This window comes from Coenobita brevimanus, chromosome 105 (assembly GCF_032717465.1).
Source record: "Coenobita brevimanus isolate Jiangsu-jjx chromosome 105, ASM3271746v2, whole genome shotgun sequence".
Taxonomy (NCBI): Eukaryota; Metazoa; Arthropoda; class Malacostraca; order Decapoda; family Coenobitidae; genus Coenobita; species Coenobita brevimanus.
The window spans coordinates 26,417,233-26,443,166 of NC_137058.1; the positions used below are offsets into that span (position 1 = coordinate 26,417,233).

The window sequence follows — 25,934 nt, forward strand, 5'->3', positions numbered from 1 at the left end:
CCAACAAAACTGAAGGGTTAGTGCTAGAGACGAAAACAATGACGTGAGGAAACGTGAAGACGAAGGAACTAATTATAATGTCTCTTTCCCTAGTTATTATAGCAAGTGATGTAGATAACATGACGTCACAATGGATATTAATATTGATAATAGAAATATTCTGTCACACTGAAATTATTAGTTATTTACCAGCTTATTGTAGGTTACAGTATGATGTAGATAAGTAGCTGATGTAATATTTGCCTCAACTTAAAAGTTTTTGCATAATTTTTCATCTCCTTTGTCAGAAGTGCTTGAGCGGGGATTCAGAGATTTACCGTTAAATCGCTGTTGTAACAGTCGACCACCCATTCTGGTATTTCAGGCATCTGCATATAGATAAATAGATAAACAGATAGATAGGCAAATAGATAAATAGACAAATAGATACGTAGATAGATAGGATGAGCCTTTTTTCCTGCGCACCCATCCTTTGCCTCACCAAGAATAAAATTCAGGTTGAGTCGATCTCTGTATATTTATGTGTATGTATATGTATTTATGTACAGGGTATATGTGTTTACAAAATATCTCATCAATGCCTGGTTCGATTTAGGTCGATTGGCACATATCTACTGTGTGTGTGTGTGTGTGTGTGTGTGTGTGTGTGTGAAGTGATTCTATTCTGGTTCAGGTCCATGAAGGTCCAAGGGTCAAGGTCAGAGCTCAGAACGTCATCTCCTGTATGCCTGATCTGATCCGTAGGGAAATTCGCACATGCATTATTTGTGGAGAGAAGAAGTTATTTGATTTGTGTGCAGGTTAATGAAAGGTTAATTGTGGAGTTCACCTAGAGACAAAGATATTCCTGACCTTGAAACACCCCGAACGGCTTATAAAAAGAGTTTAAGGCAAGAAAGGCAGTTTTTTATTTTACCTAAATCTCCACAAGGGGGGCAAGAAAAAGTGTTTCCCCGATGTATCAGAACTTCGATAAATCTATCATTTACGGTGTATCTATCCATCTGTCTGTCTGTCTATATCTATCTATTTATCTATCAGTCTGTCTATCTATCTATCTATTTTGCCATACGCCGTAATCGTGTAAGAGATAGCCACAGATGAATTACCACCACGTCGTCCTGTCTTGTCATTTGGCTGCCCTACCCCATCTCACAAATCCCTCCCATATACTGTATCTCTCCACTCCATCCCTCCATCTCATCCTTGGTCTCCCCCGCCTCCTCTCCCCCTCCACCTCACTCACACTCTTCTCTACCAGTCTTTCATTCACCACCCTCCACATGGCAAAATCATCTTAAGGTATTTCTCTTCTAATCTTATAAACAAACCACACGTGAGTTGGCGGAGGGCTAGTGTCCCACCTTGTAAAATTTTCTAAAAACAGAAAAAAAAAAAAAAAAAAGACATTAAGACTTGAGATGGGAAAATCGCTGAGGACTTTAATTAGACGTGAGCATCGCCCTGAGATGTACTTTGAGATCCACTTCGGTTAAAAATAAAATGTCGAATGTAAGAGCTTGTAAATACGAAATCCTTTGTATACAGGTTCGATCGTAATTAGCACTTCACTGTAAACTTACCTGGCAGTATCTGATGTGTTGCGGGGACAGCTCTGTCTGCTGGCGTGGGCGTGAGTGTGACCGTGGGAGTTGAAAATTCATAAATGATCCAGGATAAACATGGATGACGCTGAGTGAGGCCTCTTCTACCCCGCGACACACGAGAAATCATCCAGGCGAGTGGAAGAGAAGCGTTTTATATGGACCGCCCTCTGTATACTGGTAGATAAACTATACTCTTTTCACCTTAACCTGACCCAGATTTTCACTCTTTTGCACCGTATTTCACGTAGCTTTGTGGCAGAACAACGCAGTGTTACGGCTTTGCATCATTTCCGTAGCACTTCTTGACTAGCATCATTCTGTCAGTATATTTTTACAACTCGACACTTGAGAAAGAGAGATAACAGTTAGAGACTCACACTTGCATTAAGGAACACAAGTATGCCTGTAAAACTAGTAACACAAATAACGTCGTTTTTTGCCCATGCTTATGAAGAAAATCACGTTATCAGTTGAAGTGAAAGCAGATGATAAATGTAATGGATTTTAAAGAGAGTAGGAATATAGAAGCGATATAATAAAACAAAAAAATAACCCCAGCATTATACTTGTTTAACCTTAACTAGGCCCATATTTTTAAGCTTATTTCCCGTAGCACATTGGTAGAAAGACAACAGCGGCTCCGCATCCTTTCCATACCACTTCTTTGTGACTAGCATCGTATTCCACTTTAACTTCTTCTTAGGAGATGGAGAGATGGAAACTTTTAGGCCAGGTTAGAGTGAAAGAGGTATAGTGAAGGTACCTACAAACTTGACCCAATAATGAGAGTTTTGGTAGAGGTCACTGCCTAATCTCTACCTTTCTGTATCAGATCAGGCCGGACTGAATTTGACCTGACCTGACCTGACCTGACCCACTCACCCCCACCCCCTACACACACACACACACACACACACACATACTGAAATGGTGAAAGTAAAGAAAGACTTAGAAACAAGGGTGGAGGAAAAAAGCATTAAAAAGGAAGTGAAAAGAATAATCCAAAACAATCCAAAGTTAGTCAGAGATTCAGTAGAAATAAATAAATCAATAGTAATCACTGGTATAGAAGAGGAAGAAATTAAAAACAAAATCACTAGAGACAAAAAGGAGATGGCAAATGTAATGAACTTACTGGAAGAAGTATCAGAGGAAATCTGTAGTAAAGACATAGAGGAACACAAAAGGTTAGGGAAATACGAGAAAAGCAAGACAAGACCTCTAAAGGTGACTTTCCAGAGTGTAAACACTGTGGAAGAGATACTAAAAAAATGCAAAGAATCTTATGGAAAAAGAGGAGTTCAAAAATGTATGGATAAAAAGATGTCTAACACAAGAGGAACTGGAATTACTGAAAGAGAAAAGGAGGAAGCAAAAACAAAAATGAGGGAAGATCAGAAGAGGACAAGAAGAAATTTTTTTACAAAGTAATAGGATTGCAGGTACGAAAGTGGTACACAAACGGGATGGAAGAAAAAGGAGGAAGTTAGTAGAACCATGTCATGACAAGTATATAAACAAAATGATAAAGTTGATGTACTCAAATGTGGATGGAATGGTATCTAAATTACTAGAGATGAATGATTATGTCAGAGAAAATGAACCACAAATAATATGCCTAACTGAGACAAAATTAACACCAAGGATATCCAATGACATACTAAACTTAGAGGAATACAATATATGGAGAAGAGACAGAAATTTAAAAAAAGGAGGAGGAATTATAATATTAACTAAGAAAAATCTAAAAGTCAAGGAAATAAACCTAGATATACCATCACAAGTAGAACTGATTGCAGTAGAGATCGACACATCTGAAGGTAAAGTAATTGTAGCCAATTTGTATATGCCACCCAAATCAAACACATGGGAAAGAGACGAATATGAGGACCTAGCAGAGAGTACAATTCAGAGTATAAGATCCTTGCTACATAAAATGGAAGAGAAATCGGAAAGAATTATACTAACTGGGGATTTTAATACAAATATAAATTGGAATAATCTAGATATAATAAGCCAAGAAAGCTGTTGGGACGAAAAGCTCCTGGATCTCATGCAAGAGCTTTTCCTAACTTAACATGTGAGGGAAACCACCAGAAAAAGAGGACTCGATGTACCTTCAAAGCTAGATCTCATATTTACTAGGCAAGAAAATGATATTGACAGTTTAATATATCACCCTCCACTCGGCAAAAGCGATTATGCAGTACTAAATTGCAACTTCAGGATAGCATATGACAGTTAACAGCAATGAAAGATACAAAAAGAGCCTAAACCATAAAAAGGGAAATTATCATGACCTAAAGAAGTATTTCTTAGAAGTTGATTGGGAAAATGAGCTTAGAGGACAAGATTTAAATGCTGTATATAAAAAATACTGTAAATTTTATGAAATAGGAGTCCAGAAGGACATCTCACAGCACAAAGAAGCAGATAAGAAAATACAGAAATGGTTCAATACAGAATGTAAAAAATCAAAAGAAAGAAGAGATTTGTTGTGGAATAGATACAGAAGACACAATAGTGAAAGGGCATATAATAATTACAAACAGGCAAGAAACGACTATACAAGAATAAGGAGGGAAGCCCAAAAACAGTTTGAGGAGGATATAATAAATAAAAGTAGTGATCAACCAAAGCTGTTTTACAGCTATATCAGAAGCAAAACCAAAGTAAAAGATATAATACAATCCATCAATGGACGAGGGAATCACTTATACACAAGAGAAAGATATTTGTGAAGCACTAAATAAGAATTTCCAATTAGTTTTTACAGAAGAAAAAAATTTTGAGAGGGACTATGTGGAACACGCATGTCCACACATACTACCAGATATACAAATAGCAGAAAAAGTAATACAAGAGGAGTTAAGTAGATTAGACAGAGGAAAAGCAAGTGGTCCTGATGAAATTTCATGTTGGGTGTTACGAGAATGTGCAAATGAGTTAAGTAAACCATTATTTTTAATTTTCAAGAAATCTTTGAGTCAATATTTGGAAAAAAGCAAATATAGTCCCCTTATTCAAGAAAGGAAATAGACAAAATCCTCTCAACTACCGACCAGTATCACTGACTAGTGTTGTAAGCAAGGTATTAGAAAAACTTATAAGAAAAGCTTGGGTAAATCATCTAGAAAAACACAGTATGATAACAGAAAGACAGTTTGGTTTCAGAAAAGGAAAATCATGTGTTACTAATCTGTTGAGCTACTATGACAGAGTAACAAACACAATACAGGAAAGGGAAGGATGGGTGGACAGTATCTATTTAGATTTCAAGAAAGTTTTTGACACAGTACCACACCAAAGACTTTTATGGAAGCTGTACCATCAAGGAGGAATTCGAGGCAAACTGTTTTGTTGGATGCAAGACTTTCTCATAAAAAGAGAAATGAGGACAGTACTAAGAGGAAACTACTCATCATGGAAAGAAGTGACTAGTGGAGTACCACAGGGTTCGGTGCTGGCACCAATCATGTTTTTAGTGTACATAAATGATATAAACAGTAACACTGGAAATGAGAGCTATCTGAATATGTTTGCAGATGATGCAAAAATACAAAGGAGAATTACTAGCACAGACTCTTGTAGGGAGCTACAAGAAGAATTAAATAAACTTCATGAATGGAGTAGTACATGGCAAATGGAATTCAATGTGGACAAGTGTCATGTAATCAAGTTTGGTAAAAGTGGAAAAAGACCTGATTGGGATTATAAGTTAGGAAATAAAACCCTATACACATCAGAAAGAGAGAAAGACCTAGGTGTGATTATCAATAACAGACTATCTCCGGCTGACCACATCAGCGAGAAGGTACGGAACATGTATACACTGCTTGCAAATATGAGAATAGCATTCACATACATAAATGAAGACATGCTAAAAAGGATAATAACATCATTCATTAGACCAACCCTGGAATATGCATCAGTAGTCTGGAGTCCTCATCTCAAAAAGCATATAGACAAGATTGAAAAAGTTCAAAGGGCCGCTACAAGATGGATACCAAGCTTAAGGGACCTAAGCTATGAAGAAAGACTAAATAAACTGAATCTACCAACACTACAGGAGAGAAGGAAAAGAGGTGACATGATAATGCTATATAAGTGCATATCAGGAAAGGAGAAAATAGACATAAATGATTACTTAACATATGGAGAAGCATCAGCAAGAGGACACTGCAAAAAACTGCATAAGAAGAGAGGTGATAAAGACGTAAGGAAATTCAGTTTCCCAAACAGAGCAATTGATCAATGGAATGCACTACCGAATGAAATAGTGTGTGCCAAAACAATTCACAAATTTAAGGATATGTACGATAAATATGGTCTAAGACACGGGACAATACGAGCTTGACTCATTCCTGTAAAGATACAATTAGGTAAGAACAATTAGGTAAGGTAAGAACAGTCCTGTATGAGACAGCCCTATTATAGCGTGTATTCAATAAGGACGGTGGGTGTTAGCGCTGAAGTGGTGACATGTAGAGGTGTATGGAATGTAGGAGGGCTACTGGGCCTTGGGAGCAGGCTGTGAAGCCTATGGCCAGAGTTGAACACATAAAACACACACACACACACACACACACACACTGGGTCGTAGTCTTGTTTAGAGGAGTCAGCACCTGACGGAGGAGCAACTACTGGCCGTCTCCTCTCGTAGGGCCTGGCTACTGGCCGTGGCCTGGGGAAGGGAGTGGCAACAGGCTGACTCGAGGGCACATTCAAAGCGGCTACTGACCGTCTCCTGGTTACCTTCGGAGCGGCTACCGGCCGTCTCCTGCAGGAGGGTCAAGCAGCTACAGGCTGTCTCTGTTAGGGAACCTTCGAAGCGGCTACCGGCCGTCTCCTGATGAAGGCGGGAGCAGCTACCGGCTGTCTCCTTATTACCTCCAGAGCGGCTACCAGCCATCCCCTGTAGGAGGGTCGAGCGGCTATAGGCCGTCTCTGTTAGGGCACCTTCGGAGCGGCTACCGGCCGACTCGGGTGCTGACTGGAGCTAGAGTGATAGCTGCACCCCTATCTTGTCAGTGGTTGGCTCGTCTGCAAGGTAGTCTCTTTTTTCCTGCTATGGTGGCAGTGGGCGAGTTGCGGGTCATAGGGGCGTGTGGCCCGGGCGGACTTATGTCCCTGTTGTCCGGAGTCAAGTCGCGCTCTATTCACCCATCCGTAGGCTCCTTGTGGGGGTGTTGGGCTGTCCTTCGTAAGACTATTCAGCATTTTAGTATGGTTTTGTGTATACAGTAAGACCTCACTATAACGGACTAATTGGGGCCCAAGCCATTCCGAAAGATGCGAAATTCCGATAAAAGCAACATCCGGACTTCCCCCTGCTAACCTGGACTTTTTCTGATATATCAGACATTATTCTGGATCACATCAGTGGTTTTTAAACTGTTTTGACTACCATTGCACTACTGTACTGTGTTATAACTTCACTACAATAATCAAATGGTATAATATATAATAATACTGTACTGTACACTGATAAGCATGTCTTTTATTTATCTTATTGTGGTGAACATGGCTGAAGTGGTCAGGCAGTCTGGACTGCTTCTGGCTTTATCGGACTTTTTTCGATATAGTAATCCCTCTAATATCCGAACGCCCAATATCCGAACATCCCCACTTACTGGACATAATCGTCCCGGGATCCAATATTCCCAAAATGGGCCAAAAACCGCAATTCGAAAAAAATCTGACTTTTTTCCCTCCCGTAATTTGAAATTGCCGCGTGGCGCCAAACAGCTGTTACACCATGGTCCCTTCACCCCTTCCTTCCTCCCCCTCCCCCTTCCCCTGTCAGGGTTGCCATTTGGTATTTTTCATTACCAAGTGTGGGCCAGTTTGGTAATGAAAAATTCGTTTGGTAATGAATGAGAATAATGCATTACCAAATGGATTTTTCACATGAATGAGGATACACAGGATGGAGATGGTGGATTGTTTGCTCTCTCTGATTAATCTGCTACCCTACATAGTGTGAAAATAATCAACATGGTATTAATCATAAGGAGAGTGGTTACATGTATTTCCACTTGTATATATAATTAGTGAAGAATAAATGCTAGCTTTACGAATTTGGTAATGAAAGTTGAGGAGATTGGTAATGTGGCCGTTGCGATCTGGCAACTCCGTTACCCTGCCATCATCAACAGTCACAGCCAAACTCTGATCGAGAGCAGATTCTTATAGCAGTGCAAGCCACAGGTGCTTGTTTTTTGTGAATAAACAGTGAATAAACTGCAATACCTCGCCACTAGAACACACGGGAATTTACAGTGTTGTGCAGTGTTAAGAAATTAGAATTTAGAGTGCAAAGGATTAACTGTGGACTGCAAACTGGCGGTTCAAACCAGTCCAGGAGCCAGGGACTTGTAAGTACCCAGAATGTTTAATATTGTATAAACTCACCTCTAAAACCTCATTTTATGGTTCTTTTGCATTTATTTCAGTTTTTTATGTCCCTTATTGGTGTGATTTGGGTCTTAAATAGGTGCAATGCATGTCCAGAGGGAGTTGTATAGGTGTTTTTCTGAGTTAGGGTCCATAAGTACAAGTCCAGGAGGCTGGGGCCCAATATCCGGACAGGATCACTATCCGGACATGCCTTAGGCTCTATTACGTCGGATATTGGAGGGATTACTGTATAAGAATTTAGTCTGGTAGCTCTTCGAGTCCGATAAAAGCGAATTCCGGTCTATTGAAGTCCGTTATATCGAGGTTTTACTGTATTGTTTTCCCATTTTAGTGTAAACTTGTGCATATAAATTGCTCTTTTTTTTTTTTTTTTTTTGCCATATATAATTTGCCTATGTTGTTTTGTATATATTCTTTGCTGTGTTAGTGTTTATTTTTGTGCCTGTAATTTGCATTTGTTCCTGCCTGTTTGTCCCTTTGCTGGCACTGATTTATGTTAAAATACAGTAGTCAGTATTGAGTGTGGTGATTTAACAGCAAATCATATGAAGTAAGAATTTGCATATTTCACTGTGTATTCTCTATGTTTACAGTGTTTGTGTTCTTATATAGTGAACCATTATTAAGTGTGGTGTAGTCATATCAAGAGTAAATGAAGTGTGAATTAGAGATGGATGATGATATGATTGTACCCCCCGTGGGTGAAGAGGAGGTTAGTGTTCCTCCCTACAATAGCCCGCCACCCCAACCCCCGGCTTACCCATGGTCAAACTGGATCACCCGCCTTGCCACCATACCTAGAGACCTCAGGTAGTATACATATGTACATACAAGCCTACATGCACTTACATACATACATGCATACAAGCATACTCGCATACACATACTTAACATACATATATACATAACATGCAAATGCATACATATGTACAGTACATGCATACATACCTAGGCATATACAGTAGGTACGCACAGTACGTGAGTTTATGGGCTGCAGAGGAGGTCGCTTACTAGGAAATCGCGTACTGTGAATACATAAACTTATGGGAAAAATTACATATGGTCGGCACCCCCCTTCATCGGTAACCCTTCAGACTCCTTTCAGACCTAAGTATTGTGCTGTACAGGGAAACTATCTAAGACATATTACCTAAGATAAAGTAAACCAACAAGATTGCCATTACTAAATCAGCAAGGATATGGCTTAACCAAACCAACAAGAATATGGTTGCTCACCTTAACCCAAGAGGACAACAAGTATGATTAGCCTAAGAAGGAGATCCGAGGCAGAGTGAGGCACCTAGCGTGCACCCACTGCACCACCCGCCACAACACCCAACACACCACCTTCCTCACGACTCTTGTCACCAGCACTTTCGACACTTTCACTAGCTAATTCACTCACTTCGTTCTTAAACCCTCCAAAGTCTATTTCTGACACCTCAGACATCGCATCATCCTCTTGATCCTCCTCAGGAAATGGCTCTTCTGATGTTGAAGGGAGTGATTCCTCACTTTCTTGAGTGATGGGTGATGAGGGTTTGCTTCCTTCTGTTTACTTCCTGGTTGTACTTGTCGGTGTAGTAGCGGAAGGTTTAGTCCAGTGAAGTCATCACTTCCTCCACTCACAACTGACAGTGTTTGATGTTCTTGAATTCTTCCTTGAATTTACCTAGGGCACACAGTACCCGGCTGATCTCCATCATCAACAAATCTCCACTCTCCATCACTGGTGATGCCGGCTGTTCTGCTGCAGTCTCCTGCTTTGCCGTTGGCCTCGGGGTAATCCCGGATTTGGGTCACTCTTCGCTGGCGTCTCGCCTATTACAAGTTCAATTCGCGTACTACTGTATTAAAAAATACACTAAAATTCGATAAAAAAATAGGTCATCACGTATGATGAGATTTGCTTACTGTGAGCTCGTGTTCTGTGCGTACCTACTGTACAGTATACAGTACATACTGTACAATACATACATAGATACTGGTTCTCTCTCTCTCTCTCTCTCTCTCTCATTTTGATATGTGATGAATGTTATCATCCTCAGGTTTCCTTTCTTAACCACACCCTGATTATTGCATACATAGTTTCTAGGTATCCTACATTGCATTAGATACAGCTAGATTTTTGCATTATGTTGACTGGTACTTTAGAACATTACAGTATATCCAGCCATACAAGTCCTTCATTTTGAAAAATCTCATAAGTTGAATAAAAGCCTCAGAAAGTAGCAAAAAAAAAAAAAAAAAAAAAAAAAGCATCATTGGATTGATAGAGTTGATGGAGTAGAATTGGAAATGTGATATTTATTGGGTGCATGGCATTGCACGATTGTCACCAGATGTAACTAAGAATGTCTGTCTGTCTTTATGCATAATTTTTAATATAGTAAGCACCTCATGTGTAATTCTTGCCAAGTTGAAATACAGTACATCTTCCCAAATCGAAACATCCGCATTCAAAAACCTCAACTTTCCAGAATATTTTTCTATATAGGTGTTGATATTCTTAGTCCTCACACAATCAGTGTATATTTGAAGGCAAAGTTTAACTATGGACAAGTGTAGGAACAGATGATATATTACTTTTACCAGGTACTTCATTGTAGTTACTGTTCATGATACTGTAGGCTGTTTTTTTACATCATTGTCTCATATTTAGTGCAAGTACAGGTATTATGACTCTACAAAATATTCCAATTTCTGCAAAGCCTTTGGACCCAAGCATTTCTGATTTGGGAGTTTGTACTGTACTAAGGAAGCTTCATACTGGTAACACATCTTCCTTATCAGTTTATTTTGGATATTATACCTAAATATTCCCTGGCTGCTTCCTACATCATTTTAATATCAGTATAGGTTGCATCAGATCAGTAGTGTACGAGATAGTACAGTGGGGTAATATGCATAATAAATTATTAAGGAAGAGGAGTTAGGAAAACTCCAAAACCACTAAGAATACAACTCCATGTTGTAATCACCAGTCTTATGTACAATGGGTCACAAAAGTATCGGTGCACAATATGCGTGAAACATTTGGAAACACCGAATGAAAGTCACTGAAATATTAGTGTTTGACCTACCACACATTGGTAGTCCTGATGTCGGGAGGTGTTATATATCACCAGGTAGCAATATCCTCTTACAAACATACAGCAGATGTTATGTTTATATAAACAATCACTGTTCGTACACAGCGAGACGTTGGTAACCATCAGCAGTTGATTGAATGTTTCTGGTAGGCATCGGACCCCCTGTGCACCGATACTTTAATGACCCAGTGTACTCAGTGTTAATTCCTTGGTGCATAATAGTTGTCAGCACACTCAAAGTCATCATACTGCATTAAATACCAGCCACTTCTTGGTTGTTGTTTTTGTTATCAGCATTATGATTATACCACCACCACCACAATTTTTCCTCATTACAGGCAGGCCCTGTTATATGAGTGGGATATGTTAATGGTGGACTGCTTATGTAATGGATACACATGTAATAGATCAGGAAAAAAATGATTGCAAAACTCATATAATGGAGTACTGTATAATAACTTATGTTTAAAATAGGATTAGGTTAACTAACCCTTCTCACATCACCAAATTTGGGCCAAAATTGCTCATTCAAGTATCATCAGTTTCTCGTACAGCGGATGCTCGTATAGTGGGACCAGCCTGTATTAACCCCTAGGCACCGGGCATGGGTAGACCTATCCACGTCCCAGAACCGGGTTATTTACAAGAAAATCGATTGTTCCCAAAATATATTTTTTTCATTACAAATCAATCACAAATGACAAAAAAACACATAAAACGCACGTACTTACTCTCTGTTAGCGATTTGGAGATGGTGGTGTGGTGTGAGGGAGCAGGTGCGTGGCGGCTGGGCTGAGCATGTTCAAGGTCGCGGTGGTGTGTTGCTGGTGGTGGTGGAGGGAGGAGGGATGATTATCTTGCACCAAAATAAGTGATGGAGTGTGTCTTTGAGTCTCTCACTAATTCACAATGCCATATGAACACAATATTACAACTAAAATTGAAAAAAAACACAAGAAAGTAACTAATAAAGATCAGCTTATTTTTTTTTTCCCATGATATTTATTTTCTAACAAACTTATGTCTATATAGGTATTCACAATTATTTACACACTATTTACACATTATTTCACTGTTTTTAGTACCTCTTGACAATGCGATACTCCCTAAAGGCAGGCTATGGTCAGTACAAGTGTACTCAAGCACCCATACACTCTCCCACACACCCCTCATGGCCCCCTAGTAGCCCTCCCCACCACCCCACCCCACCCTACCCCACCCTTCCCAACCCCTACTCCTACCCCGAACCAGTATCAGCTGGTTCCAAGGCCATACTCTCCCTATGCCGGCCTCCCACCACCCTTCACCACAGCCCTCCCCACTGCTGGGCTGCCCTCCCACCCCTCCTCAACCCCCACCCCCGCCCCCTCCCCCGGCCAGCCAGCGTGACCTCGCGCACCAGTCATGCCAGAACATTACTCTGAGTCCATATGGCGTGCTACAAAGTTCAAACATGCCCGCAAAAAATTAAAACGTCACATGACGTGGACCGTAGGCCTCTACCAACACGTCATGTGATGTGGACCGGTGCCTAGGGGTTAATCTTTGTTATCATCATCATCATCATTATCATCACCCTGACCATCAGTCCCTCAGTGCTCATCCCATGATGATTTTTTCACAGAGCACTCAAAAAGTACATCAGGTTGCAGTACCTCCTGAAGCGAGCCCAGCGCAACAACCTGAGTGTGCCGCGTCTCTTCCAGGAGGTGGTTCGGAGCAACTCTGGCAGGGTGGCATTCTACTTTGAGGACCAGAAGTGGACATTTGATGAAGTAATGTTACTTTTACTTTTCATACTTCTGGCCTTCCTGCTAAATTCATTTGCCTTAACTTGGCAGAGGTTTTTGTTTTTTTGTAGCCTAGCCTTTTTCTTGTACATGTACTGTAGTTCATTGACAGAATAAGACAGTGTTACAGCTGTGGATCCTTTTCATACCATTTTTTTATGGTTTGAATCACATATTGTATTAATCTGCACATTCAGTATGAAGAGATGGTAGTTTTAGGCAAATTTAAAGTGGACTGATTATAATGGTTAGAATGCCCCAGTTGGAGTAACAACTTTGAATAGAGGTTCAGTCTTTGAGAGTTGACCGGAGGTTTTTAAGTTTTGTAATGCCACCGATGGAAGTATGCCGGTCATCCACATGTAAATTAAAAGAACAGGATTCCAGTAGCCTTGCCTTAGACCCCTGTATCTTAGAAGAAAATGGGATTGGTTAATGCTTTTTTTTTTTTTTTTTTTTTTTTTTTTGTATGGTTTACCTGTGATCCAAAAAACATCCCTCCTTTAGTTTCGTGATGGATTTTTGTTCCTTTTTCTTGCTGCCAGCAGACAAGTCTATTCACCAGTTTTATTTAATGTATAGAAAGAGATGATAAGGCTATACCTAACTCTTCCAGTTTATGACATCACAGTGTGGTGAATACGAGTTTTGTTGCCTGGTGGTTATAGGAAGAGTGCATTGAAATAATGTCATCTGATTGAAGAGGTTAACTTCATTGGGTGGTAACCATGTAATGAACAACTGGATGCCTGTTTTTTTTTTTTTTTTTTTTTTTTTTTTTTTTTTTTTAAAGACAAATGGAATGGATGCAGCCCATGATGGGTCATGCCTAGGGATGGTTGGGGTTTATTGTTCATGTTCTGTAATATCATACAGAGGTATGTGACTGATCCCTTCACCTTAAACTTCTGCAGTGAGTAGCATAGTCCTGGGTCCCTACGTTCCTGGTGGGGCAACACAGCAATGGACAGTGGATGGATGGATGTGTACCTACTGAACCACATATTCTTAGCTTTTGTGCCTAGGCTGTATTATATTATTTGAAAGTACAGTACTTTTTATTTTGATGATGATGAAAAACTATTGCTAGTCCTTGCACTGCCCTTGGGTGGAGGAGGTCCGGATGGTGATGATGACTTTTTAATTTTTTTTTTTCCCAGCTCACACCACTTTCATTCTGACTGATGATGGATAGGCTGACATGGTGGCAGTTTATTTATGGTCACCCTTTCTGGGATTAGGGATCTGGTTGTAGATACTGTAGTTAGATATGCAGTAACTCAATAACAGTACATTATTATCCTGGTTCAGGTATTTGTAGCTTAGTGAGATGTCTCCATTATTTGTTCTAGGTTGAGGAATTGAGTAATCAGGTTGCCCACTACTTTGCTGAGAAAGGTATCCAGCATGGGGAAGCAGTGGCACTCTTCATGGAAAACAGAGTCGAGTACATCTGTATTTGGCTTGGACTCACAAAGGTTTGTATAATCCTTCACCTTTTTACATACCCAAATAAATCCGCATTGTAAGGATGGAAGTTTGGAGGATGAAGTGCTTGAAAGGGTACAGTAAGAAAGAAAGGTTGTTGGTTCTTTGAAAGCAGTGATAAGAAATAGGGAAGTGAGCATGCAAGTGATAAAGTCACTGCATGGTAATATTGTGATACCAACTTTAATGTGTGGAGGTGAAGCATGGACCTTGTTGGAAGGACACAAGCCAAGAGTGAGAGCAGTGGAAATTAGGTAGCTATTTGAGAGAAACATGTGAAGTTAGGTGAAGAGACAGACAAATGAAGAAGAGAAGAGCATTGTGATGTGGATGTGGATGTGATGGAAAGTGTTTGGAGAAATACATTGTAGTGGTTTGGACATGTGGAGAGGATGGAGAGCATGAGACTAACAAGGAGAATGTATGTGAGTGAGTTGGAGGAGGAAGAGGGAAGGGGAGGCTGAGGATGAGATGGAGGGATGGAGTGGAGAGGTATATGGGAGAGGATGTGTGAGTCAGGGGGAGGGCAGTGAAATGGCAGGGGACAGGACAACATGAAGGGGATTTGTGTGTGGCCACCCGTTATGGGATTAAGGTGTCTGACGATAGATAGATAGTTTAACATCTCTTTCACCACCATATGAGTTCAGATTTACCCCTCTATACGATCCCCCTTTATGCGATACCCCGCCTTAGCAATGTAAAAAGTTAACTCCCTGCCCTGCCTAACAATGGCCTTTGACAGAGTCCCTAGAGAGGTGGTGAAATGGGAAATGAGAAAGCTTGGGATCAAGGAGTGGCCAGTTAGGGGGGTTATGGCCATGTATGTGGATGCTCACACCCAGGTAAGGGTGAATAGAGATTTGAGCGATAAGTTTTCTGCGAATGTTGGTGTGCACCAGAGGTCAGTTTTGAGCCCATTGTTGTTTATCGTGGTACTTAAAGCTGTCTCTCATGACTTCAGAAATGGACTCCCATGGGAGATGTTGTATGCTGTGATTTGGTGTTGATTGCAGAGAATGAAAGGGAGGTGGAGGAAAGATTTAGGAAGTGGAGAGGTGGTAAGGGGCACAAGGGCTGAAGAGCAAATGCAGATAAAATGAAAGAAAAACATTCGGGAGCCATATGCTAATTGCCCACCAGCATGTGCTGTTGGCCAAGTCCAAGATTTTGGCCATATCTTGATACCCTGAAGGTTTCACATTGAAAGCTCAAGACTTTCATGAGATATAATGATGCTAAAGGCTGGCAGTAAAAACTAATTGACCTTTGGCAGCCATTTTGGCAACCTTGAACTTGACCCCAAGTGCCCATTTTCGAACTTGTCGAAGATTTTGGCCATATCTTGATACCCTGAAGGTTTTATGGTGATAGATCAAGCCGTTCATGAGATATAATGGGTACAGATTCACACACACACACACACCAACAGACACACAGAGGCAGGTAAGAACATTATCGCTCTGCCTTGTAAAGGCAGGCGGTAATAAGGCTGATGGTATCTAGGGCTGGTGGCAGTACTGTCAAAGAAGAGGGAGAGTTGCCATGTGTGATTTGCCACAAGGACATGGGAAGTAATTCCATCTTGTGCAGTGTTTGTGATTAGTGGGTTCATAAGAGATGTAGTGGTGTTAGAGGTAAACTGTGAGATAATGCTGATTTCATGTGTGTGGTGTGTTGGGGACAGCAAGAGATAATCAGGTATGAAAGGATTAAACTTGCTGGTGAGTCTCGTATGTGGAAGAGTTTTGTTATTTGGGAGACATATTATGTGCTGGAGGTGGGGCAATAGCTAGCTCTGTGACTAGAGTGAGGAATGGTTGAAAGGAGTTCAGGGAGCAGTTGCCTCTCCTGACATTGAGAGGGCTTACCCTCCATGCTAAGGAATCTTTGTATGCAGCATATTAGGAGTGTAATGTTGTATGGTAGTGAGACCTGGGCAGTAAAGGAAGAGGCTATTCGCAGGCTCAGATATACAGATATGACAATGATTAGGTGGATGTGCAGTGCGTCCCTGAGTGTGAGGCCTGGGGGTGCTAGGTTTACAATGGAAGAGTTGAGGAGTAGGATGGGACTGGAGTGTATTCGTGTTATGATGAGGAGAGGTAGATTGAGATGGTTTGGTTATGTGGAAAGGATAAGGGATGATAAGTGGTTGCAGAAAGTGAGAAGTGTAGCCCTTAACCGTCGGCAGAACTTTATATAAACTGTGCAAAATCTACTGAAAAATTACGGGGAGTCTATACACCCATACCATGTTATCTGGCACATCAGTAACTGGCACTTCACTAGGCCGAACACAAGAAATAAGGGAACATTCCCACAATCCGAACAATTTGAATGTCTGTCGCCTCACTAGTCCGACACCTCGCCTCTCCTTAGGTTTGAAATGAGGCTATCCCAGGCCTCCCGTCCTCCCTCCATCCCATCTTTACCCCCCTCCATCTCTACCTCCCCCCCCCACTGTCCCACCTCTTCTCCCCCTATCCCTCCTCCATCCTCCACCATACTCGGCACTGCCAGACGTGTCTTCCTCCCTGTCCCCCTGCCCTTCCTCACCCCTGGTTGTCTCCCTCTCCATCTCCACACCCTCTCCCGCCCCTGTTTGTCTCCCATGTGTGTGTGTGTGAGTGAGAGTGGTGAGTGAGTGAGGGTGAGCGAGTGAGAGTGGTGATTGAGTGAGAGTGGTGAGTGCGTGCGTGGGAGTGTGAGTGAGCAAGAGTGTTGAGCAAGTGAGAATGGTGAATGAGTGAGTGAGAGTGGCAAGTGAGTGAGTGAGTGAGAGTGGTGAGTGAGCAAGTGAGTGAGAGAGCAAGTGAGAGTGAGTGAGTGAATGAGACTAAGGGGGGATAGTAGGGGTGTTTGGCTTTCTTGTCTTCTTCCCTGTCCCCCCACCCTCCCCCACCTCCACTTGTCTCCCTCTCCATCCCCCTACCCTTCCCCACCCCCACATGGTGCACTGCCGACTGCCTGGCTGCCTGTCAGTTGCCTTGAAGCATCTCAACACCACACATCCCAGGAAAAGAGAAGGAAGGGGAAAATGATGAGAGAGAGTAGAGATCTGATGTGGAAGGAAACTAATGTTGGGCAGAGGTATAACTTTTTAGGTTTGGCCATTTTACAAGGCATAGTAAAGAAGCCTACAATCTGCTCATACCACTCCACCAACCAGATCCTTGCAACCCCCTTCTTGATATGTTAATGAAATATAGCAACAGTTCCACATTGTGGTAGAGTCTGTATATAGATTATATTAAAACTTTACATGCAGTAGAGTCTACATACAGATTATGTTAAAACCTTACTTAATGTGGTGTAACTATATTTATGTTCCAGTCCAGTGGTCGGGGGCATCTATATAAAGATGATTTGTTTTTTTAGGTGTTTCTTAGCAGCTGCTGCTACTGGCTAAGGGTTAATGTTAGGGGTAGGGTTGCAAGAGGTAGACCAAAAAAGACCTGAGACGAGGTCATTGAATGTGACCTCAGGGATAAGGGACCGAATAGAGAAGCTGCCAGAGATCAAGCAACATGGTGACCAAGGCCAATGCATGCAAGCATGTTGAAGCCTTCAAAAATGAACAAACGAAATCCCCGGTTGTGCGATTTTTTTTTTTTTTTTTTTTTTTTTTTTGACCTTCTTTCCTTCCATCATCTTCTGTCTTTCTTTCCTTCATTCTTTCCTCGTCTTTCTGCCTACGGATGACTTTGCACTCCCTCTTCTGTCTTTCATTCCTTCATTCTTTCCTCTTCCTTCTGCCTGTGGGTGACTGTACACTGAGTGACAAGCCAAATGGTTTCCTGTACACCAGGAAACCATTTACTACGCTGGGTGGTAACCATATAACCAAATTTTGGCGCCTGGTGGTTTAGTGGGTAATTTTTGTGCTCCAATCGGATTGAGCCGGTGAAGGTTAATATCCAAGGGGTGGTTGGGGTTTATTGCTCACGTAATGCCACTCAGGGATGAATGAGGCTGGTCACTCTCATCTTAAATGTCAGGACCAACTGCCTAGCCCTAGGCTTCTACGCTTCTCATGGGGCAGCGTAGGATTGGATGATGGTTGAATGGATGGATGGATGGACTTAAATTTTGTGTTTAGGTTGATTTATAAACCAATTTTTGACTTAGATTAATGTGTACACTGTCATTTTTGGGTGCAGTTTACGGAGTTTGATTTTTTTCCCAGAATTGTTTTTCATGATTTTCAGATTTTTTTATTTGGGTTAGGTGAGTTATAAACTGCTTTTGGGCTTAGTTTAGCATGTTTTAAAGCTAATTGGGGGTATAGGTGAGCTAGAAACTTGTTTTTAGATTCATTTGGGTGGGTTTTAGTCTTGGTTGGGGGGGGGGGAATCCCAAGGCTCCAAAATGCATCCCTATAATTTCTCTGTTATATTATCCCTGTTTAACAGTAATGTGGTTCAACGATGGGTTTTCGCTTTTGACCATTTTATTCAGCTGAGGGAATTTCTAGCAGATTAATGGAGAGAGTTTTCAACCCCTGGCTATTACAACTTTCCTCAGCTGTAAAAAAAAAAAAAAAAAAAAAAAAAATTGACAACTGATAGAAATAAATATGTCCACAGATAGCAAAAAGATTTAATAGTTCAGAAATTACTATTATTTTTATTATTTTTTTAATGCTTGTAACCCTTCACTGGTGGTGCAGAGGGGCACTCTCCTGTGGTGCCTGATATAATTAGGCAGATCTAGTGCTTGGTTATACAGATGTACCTCAGGTCCCTCCCTGTCCCCTGAAAAGTGATAATGGGCTGCAGAAGAGCACTCTCAACCTGCCTTCCACTAGGTTCACATTTCAGATAAACCTTGGGCTGCAGCAACAGCAACCTTTTCAGTCAAGAAGCAAAGCTATGTGTATCAGTAAAAGTTGTTTCACTTAAAGCAGTATTTCACTAGTATTCATATTAGGCTTTAAGCACAAAAAGTTAAGACAAACTGTATTAAATGTCTTTGTCATTTCAGTTGGGAGCAGTTCCAGCTCTCATCAACTTCAATCTGCGGCAGGACCCTCTTCTGCATTGCATCAAAGTTGCATCATGCAAGGCCATTGTCTGTGGGGCTGAGCTTCAGGAAGGTAAGAGTAGAATTTTAACCTATTTGCTTGATCCGTCAGTCCAGTAATCGTTTTTATTTTCGTAGGCTCCATAATGCTTGCATTCGTCAGCCTTGGTCACCTAATGGTGGCTGTCCGTGTTGCTTGATCTGTGGCAGCTTCCCTATTTAGTCCTTTAACACTGAGGTCACACTCAATGACCTCGTCCCAAGTCTTTTTTTGGTCTACCTGTCACCACCCTACTTCCAGCATTAACACTTCTCACTTTCTGCACCCAATTATCATCCCCTATCCTCATCACATGCCCGAACCATCTCAGTTTACCTCTCCTCTTCACAACACCAATACACTCCAGTCTCATCCTACCTCTCAACTCTTCCATTGTAAACCTAGCCCTCCTGCACTCAAGGATGCACTGCACATCCACCTAGTCATTGCCATTTCTGTATGTTTGAGCCTGTGAATATCCTCTTCCTTTACTGCCCAAGTCTCACTGCCATACAGCATTACACTCCTAACACATGCTGCATACAAAGATCCCAAAGCACGGAAGGAGAGCCTTCTCAATGTCAGGAGAGGCTCAGCTTCCTGAACTTCTTCCAACCACTCCTCTGTCTAGCCACAAAGCTAGCTCCTACCCCACCTCCAGTGCATAACATGTCTACTAAATAACAAAAGTCTTCTACACATTCAAGAAACTCACTAGCAAGTTCAGTCCTTTCACACCTGGCAATATCCACATGCTTTCCCCAACACCCCACACACTTGAAATCAGCATTATCTTACAGTCTGGCTCTAATACTACTACATCTCTTATTCACCCACTTACCACAAACACTGCATAAGATGGACTTTCATGCCTGGCAATATCCACATGCTTTCCCCAACACCCCGCACACTTGAAATCAGCATTATCTCACAGTCTGCCTCTAATACTACTACATCTTTTATTCACCCACTTATCACAAACACTGCACAAGATGGAATTACTTCTCACGCCGTTGTGACTAATTGCACATGGCCACTTTCCATATTCTTTGATAGTACTGCCCCCAGCCCTAGATAGCATCACTTGTTTTATCTGCGTTTCCTCCTAAGCCCTTGTGCCCCATACCATCTATCCGCTTCCTAAATCTTTTCTCCGCCTTCCTTTCATTTTCTGCAACCAACACCAAATCAACAGTATACAATGTTTCCCATGGGAGTCCATTTCTGAAGTCACGTGAAAGGGCTTCAAGTACCATGATAAACAACAAAGGGCTCAAGACTGACCCTTGATGCACAACACATTCATGGAAAACTCATCACTCTAATCTTCATTCACGCTTACCTATGTGTGAGCACCCACATACATGGCCATAAGCATCCTAACCGGCCACTCCTCGATCCCAAGCTTTCTCATTGCCCACTTCACCACTCTTTAGAGACTCTGTCAAAGACCTTCTCCAGATCAACAAAAACAAAGTACAGTTCCATTTTCTCTCCTATGTATTTTTCCTGAAGCAGTTGAACAATTAATATGGCATGAGTGGTCCTTTTGCCGAGCATAAATTCAAACTGCATCTCATCACTATTCACTGTTTCTCTAGTCTAGAACTCTCTCTCCATTACCTTCATCATCTGATCTAAAAGCATTATGCCTCTATAATTTCGTCTTTCCAGGGTATCACCCTTTCCCTTGTACTCATTTATAGTTGCAGTATACTCCAGCCAAGCATCTGAGACAACACACTCATATATAATCGTATTTATCAGGCCAGTGATTAACCTCACTACTATATCACCTGAGTCTTTCAGCAGTCAGCAGTCATCTCAATCACACCTGCTGCCTTCCCCACCTGCATACTGCCTATTGCTCTGCTCATTGTAGCAGCGTCAATCAAAGCCCATGGGCCAAATGCTGGAGCTGCTGGCTCCTAACCTTCCCTGTCCCAGTCAAATTCCTCATTCAACAACCGGTCATGATGCTCTCCCCATGCGTCTTTAATATCCCCACTGTTCACCACTACCCTTCCTTCATCATTCTTCGCACACTGCTTACGTATGACCTGATCTGATTTGCCACCATAAAAATCATATTCTTCACCTCAACACGATTTAGGTTAACGAGTAAAAGTCTCTGTGACTCAGACTTCTCACTGTAAACGTCTTTTCTAGCCTAACACATGGCAGCCAAGTATTCCTCTTTGTTACCACCCTTCTTTTTTTCCTGGAAAAGCCTTCTTTTCTCCTTAACTGCAGCTTCCACAACCTCATTCCACCACCAGATTACTTTATGTCTTGGTGGGCCTCTTGCCTATCTACATACTGAATCAGTAATTCTCAAGACGTTGTTCTTGAAGGCTCTGTACTGTTCATTAACACTTTCGTCCTGGTCTTCCTGTTCAGCCACCACTCTTCTTATCTCACTGTAGAAGGCATCACTTACTGCTCGGGTTTTCAACTTGCACATTTTTAGGTGCACAGGTCCTCTTTTTCATCATCCACTCCTTGCGTATCATGTCACATATCAATAACTTGTGTTGCTGCACACACTTCTCGTTCCCTTTAACTTTAACATCCCTCAGTAACCTCCTGTCAACCCTCCTGACCAGGAAATAGTCTATCTGGCTGCTGTTTCCCCCAGACTCGAAGATAATCAACCCACTCTCTCTTTTCCTAAAATGTGTGTTGCACACAATCATGTTCATTGCCTCCTCAAACTCAAGTATTCTTTCCCCTCGCTCATTTCTTGTACCATATTCTCATCCCCCATGTGCTCCTCCATATCCTTCAGCTGCTTCACCTACGTGATCAGTTAAATCCTCCCTAATACTATGATTTCATAATCCCCTGTACCACTTACTACGTGTATGAAGACATCCCAAAATCTATCCTTCTCAAATCTATCCTTCTCTACCTCATCCAGGCCTGCCTGTGGAGCATATGCTGATACAGTTGGAAACACCATCCCACCGAACAAAATTTTCACTAATTTTATCCTATCGCCTACTCTCATAACATTCATGACATATTCCAACCATTTCTCCCTAACCAACACCCCCACACCCATCTATCCTACCCTGCTAAAACAACTTCTAGTAATAATCCCTCCCAGCAATCTTTCTGGCTGATCCACCTCTATACTGGACTTCTTGCACACATCCCACATCCACCTACCTCCTACTCATTACCTGAACCACTTCCCCTGCTCTGCTCTTCAAACTTTCAAGTACTGTACATTTTATTCAGCTCATAATCTCTAGACATTATTTGGCTTATTAGTGTTGGAGTTGGAAAAGGTGTATGTTTTCCTCTTGGTTAAAGTAATGAGAAGTTTAATTAAAGTTACAGAGATGATCTTATTTTGTTTTTTCCTGAAATGGGGATTTGTCACAACTTGAAAACTTTGTTGTGGTAGCATGAAAATCACTGAGTCTCATTTATGGTGCCAGAATGATTTTCCTTTGTTACTAGTTAAAGCAGCTCCTCAGGGTGACAATGCATCATTATCAGCTGAGCTAAAAGGGGTTAGGAATTTTTGTCATGGTAGAACCAGTGCACTGTAAAACTGGTGTAAGATATAAGTAATGTACATAGTGTAGGTAAGTGGAAAGCAGAGTAGCTCATGGAAGTAAAGTGGCAGGTGCAATGAAGGACTTGGATCAAGTCGCGTAACCCTGGACCCCTACACTCCTTCTGGGCCCAGATGGACTGAATGGTAGGTAGATAGATAGTATTTTTATATGCCTCCTTATAACCTTTGGTAATTGATTTTGTATGATGTTTCCAGCTTTGACTGATATCCGAAACGAGTGCATCTCCAGCATCCCTGTATATGTGTCAGGAGCAGGCAAGACTCCACTTCAGTACCAGGGTCAGTGCATCGATAGCTCAATTGTTTCTCTGTCGTATCCATCCAATTCCAAGTGCTAGTTCAAGTCCTCACAGACTCCACATGACCGAGTAAAAAAAAGTGCACTTTCTTTCCTGTCACTGTTCTTCTGACTGGGGGTAAGATGAAGCTGCAGAAAGTGGGTAAGAAGGTGGTGAAGGCACTGAAGAGGATGGGGGTGAGAGTAGCTAGGATTGGCTTGATAGTGAAAGGTGAGGGAGTGTATGTCATACAGTTAACTTTCCAGGTGTTGGGTTTCGGACTGGTGATTGTCATGGTACCTGTAGGGGTGTTGGTTTCAGTGGCTGCTGTGGTGCATCACACGGTGAAGGGAGTCAAGAGGGCTCTTCGAGAACTCACAGGTTATGGGTGATTGGTTAGTATGTCAGGAGAATGGCTTGCTCTGTGTTCACCTTGGTTTTTTTTTGGGGGGAGGCAGTGGCTTAGTTGGTAAAGAGGTGGCCTGTAGGCCTACCGGACCCAGGTTCAGATTCCCGCTGGGGCGGAGAACAGTTTAAGGATTTGAATTTCATAAAATCAGACATTACTAATGTACCTGAAAGATGCACTGACATCGTAAAAATACCACCACGAATACCAAGACACCAATCCTGTATGAGACAGCCCTAGCATGTATTCGGTATGGACTGTGGGTGTTAGCGCTGAAGTGGTGACATGTAGAAGTGTATGTTATGTAGGAGGACTACTGTGCCTTGGAAGCAGGCTGTGAAGCCTATGCCCAGAGTTGGACACACAAGAAAAAAAAATAAAGTTACGGCTCTTTACCTTCATGTTCAGTAGCAGATCAAAGAGTGAGGTGGGGAGCAACATAATATTGGCTAGGGGTGAGTGGCAGCTTATTCTTGCCTTAAATGTCTGAATTGAGTAATCCAGCTTCAGGCTCGAAGCTCATGATGGGGTAGTAAAGAATTGGATGATTGGATGGATGGAAAATTTGCTGGGCATAGCAACATCCAGGCATTTAACTTCATTCAGAAAGTTATGTAAGTTTAATAAAAGTCTCATATTGTATTGTTCTTTGTGTAAAGTTAAGTAATTGTTTGACATATTTCACTGGTTGTGCCATTCATATATATATATATATATATATATATATATATATATATATATATATATATATATATATATATATATATATATATATATATATATATATATATATATATATTTTTCACTGTGGAAGGTAGGGGTGCTCACCATCAACTCACTCGATGTATTGCTGCTCTTGTGTGACTGTCTTTTCCTTTCTTCCTTCCTTCTTTCCCTCCTTCCTCTTCTGTCTTTCCATCATTCATTCTTTCCCTCTTCCTTCTATCTATGTGTGACTACACTGAATGACAAGGCAAATGATTTCTTGGACGCCAGGAAACCATTTACTACGCTTCTTGGTAACCATATTGTCACCGGGTTTTTAAGAGTATGTAATATTAAGGAATAATATTCAATAATACTTAAGAGCAGGGACAAAGAACTGACTTGTGAAAATCAAGCAGTTATTACTTTATACTGGCTTACTTCACCGATTCTCTAAGGACGAGAATTTATAAACTTTCTCAACAGTACACAGCAGAGACTAATTATTCACATGTGCTGTTTATTAGTACTGTTGGCCTCTGGTTAAAAGTGACTTCATCTCTGACAATCAATAACTAATGCTATTAATGATAAACAGGTTCTTGCTGGTGCAATTAACTCCTAGATGGCACAACGGATTTAAGTTAATAAAAGGGACTGGCCTAAGTACCAATTGTAAATAATGCAAAGCATTTATGCAAACTAGAAGCTATAACTAAAATAAGCTAAATGTGGAATAATAAACATGAGTTTACATTACATTAAGCTCAAGAGAGAAGAACTGTAAATTTATTGATTACAATGAGATAAATTTACATTACATGTTTCAAAATGAATTCAAAATAAGGAGATCGCACTCACTCACTCACTCAAAAGCTAAACTCTTAAACCTAGGAAAAACGAAAAGAAAATACTGGTCAGAAAAGTGGCTAGGCGGGATGAACTGGGCATCGTTGCTGAGGAAGGATGCTGCCACACACGCTAGGCCTCTTGCTGACTCACACTAGGTGGGAATTCAGGAACTTGCTGGACAATGGCGGCACTGCTCCACGCTGGGCCCATCGAACCTGCATCCACGATGTTCAGATCCTGACTGAGTTCATATCGTGAGAGAGAGGCGAGTGTCGAGTCGCACTTGCTAATGGCTAGAATGAGCGAAACATGCCCATAACAAATCACTCAGCGGAGGTGCTAATGTCGCACAGAAAGACGATCATTTATGAAACAATGAAAAATGGTTCTGAAAACACTCCCGATCGGGTGAATACGTGGTGGTTGACTGAGTGATACATACTGGGATTCCTCTAGAATTCGCGGTTTCCCACCAAAGTTTAATGTCATGAGTTTATTTAAATATATGATTGCACCAACTCGGGACACATATACAGTTAAAGTCCAATTATTCAGCAGCTGATTATTTGGTAAATCCGAATTTTCGGCAGTTTTGAGAAGCAGTCCCATTTACGGTAGTCTTTGATTGTTTGGCAGACA

At 41.4% G+C, this 25,934-nt stretch overlaps 1 protein-coding gene across 2 annotated transcripts in view; it reads left to right on the forward strand.

Annotated features, from left to right (window-relative positions):
- LOC145416290 (long-chain fatty acid transport protein 4-like) overlaps positions 1–25,934 on the forward strand; it is a 148,038-nt gene that overhangs the window by 15,325 nt on the left and 106,779 nt on the right. Inside the window, exons 2-5 of one of the 2 annotated variants that reach the window (XM_080285288.1) lie at positions 12,744–12,894; positions 14,262–14,387; positions 19,384–19,495; positions 23,247–23,330. In XM_080285288.1, coding sequence (XP_080141414.1) covers positions 12,744–12,894; positions 14,262–14,387; positions 19,384–19,495; positions 23,247–23,330 — 473 coding nt within the window. Of the gene's footprint in view, positions 1–12,743; positions 12,895–14,261; positions 14,388–19,383; positions 19,496–23,246; positions 23,331–25,934 lie in introns of those variants that run through there. The other variant, XM_080285289.1, reaches the window with a different exon arrangement.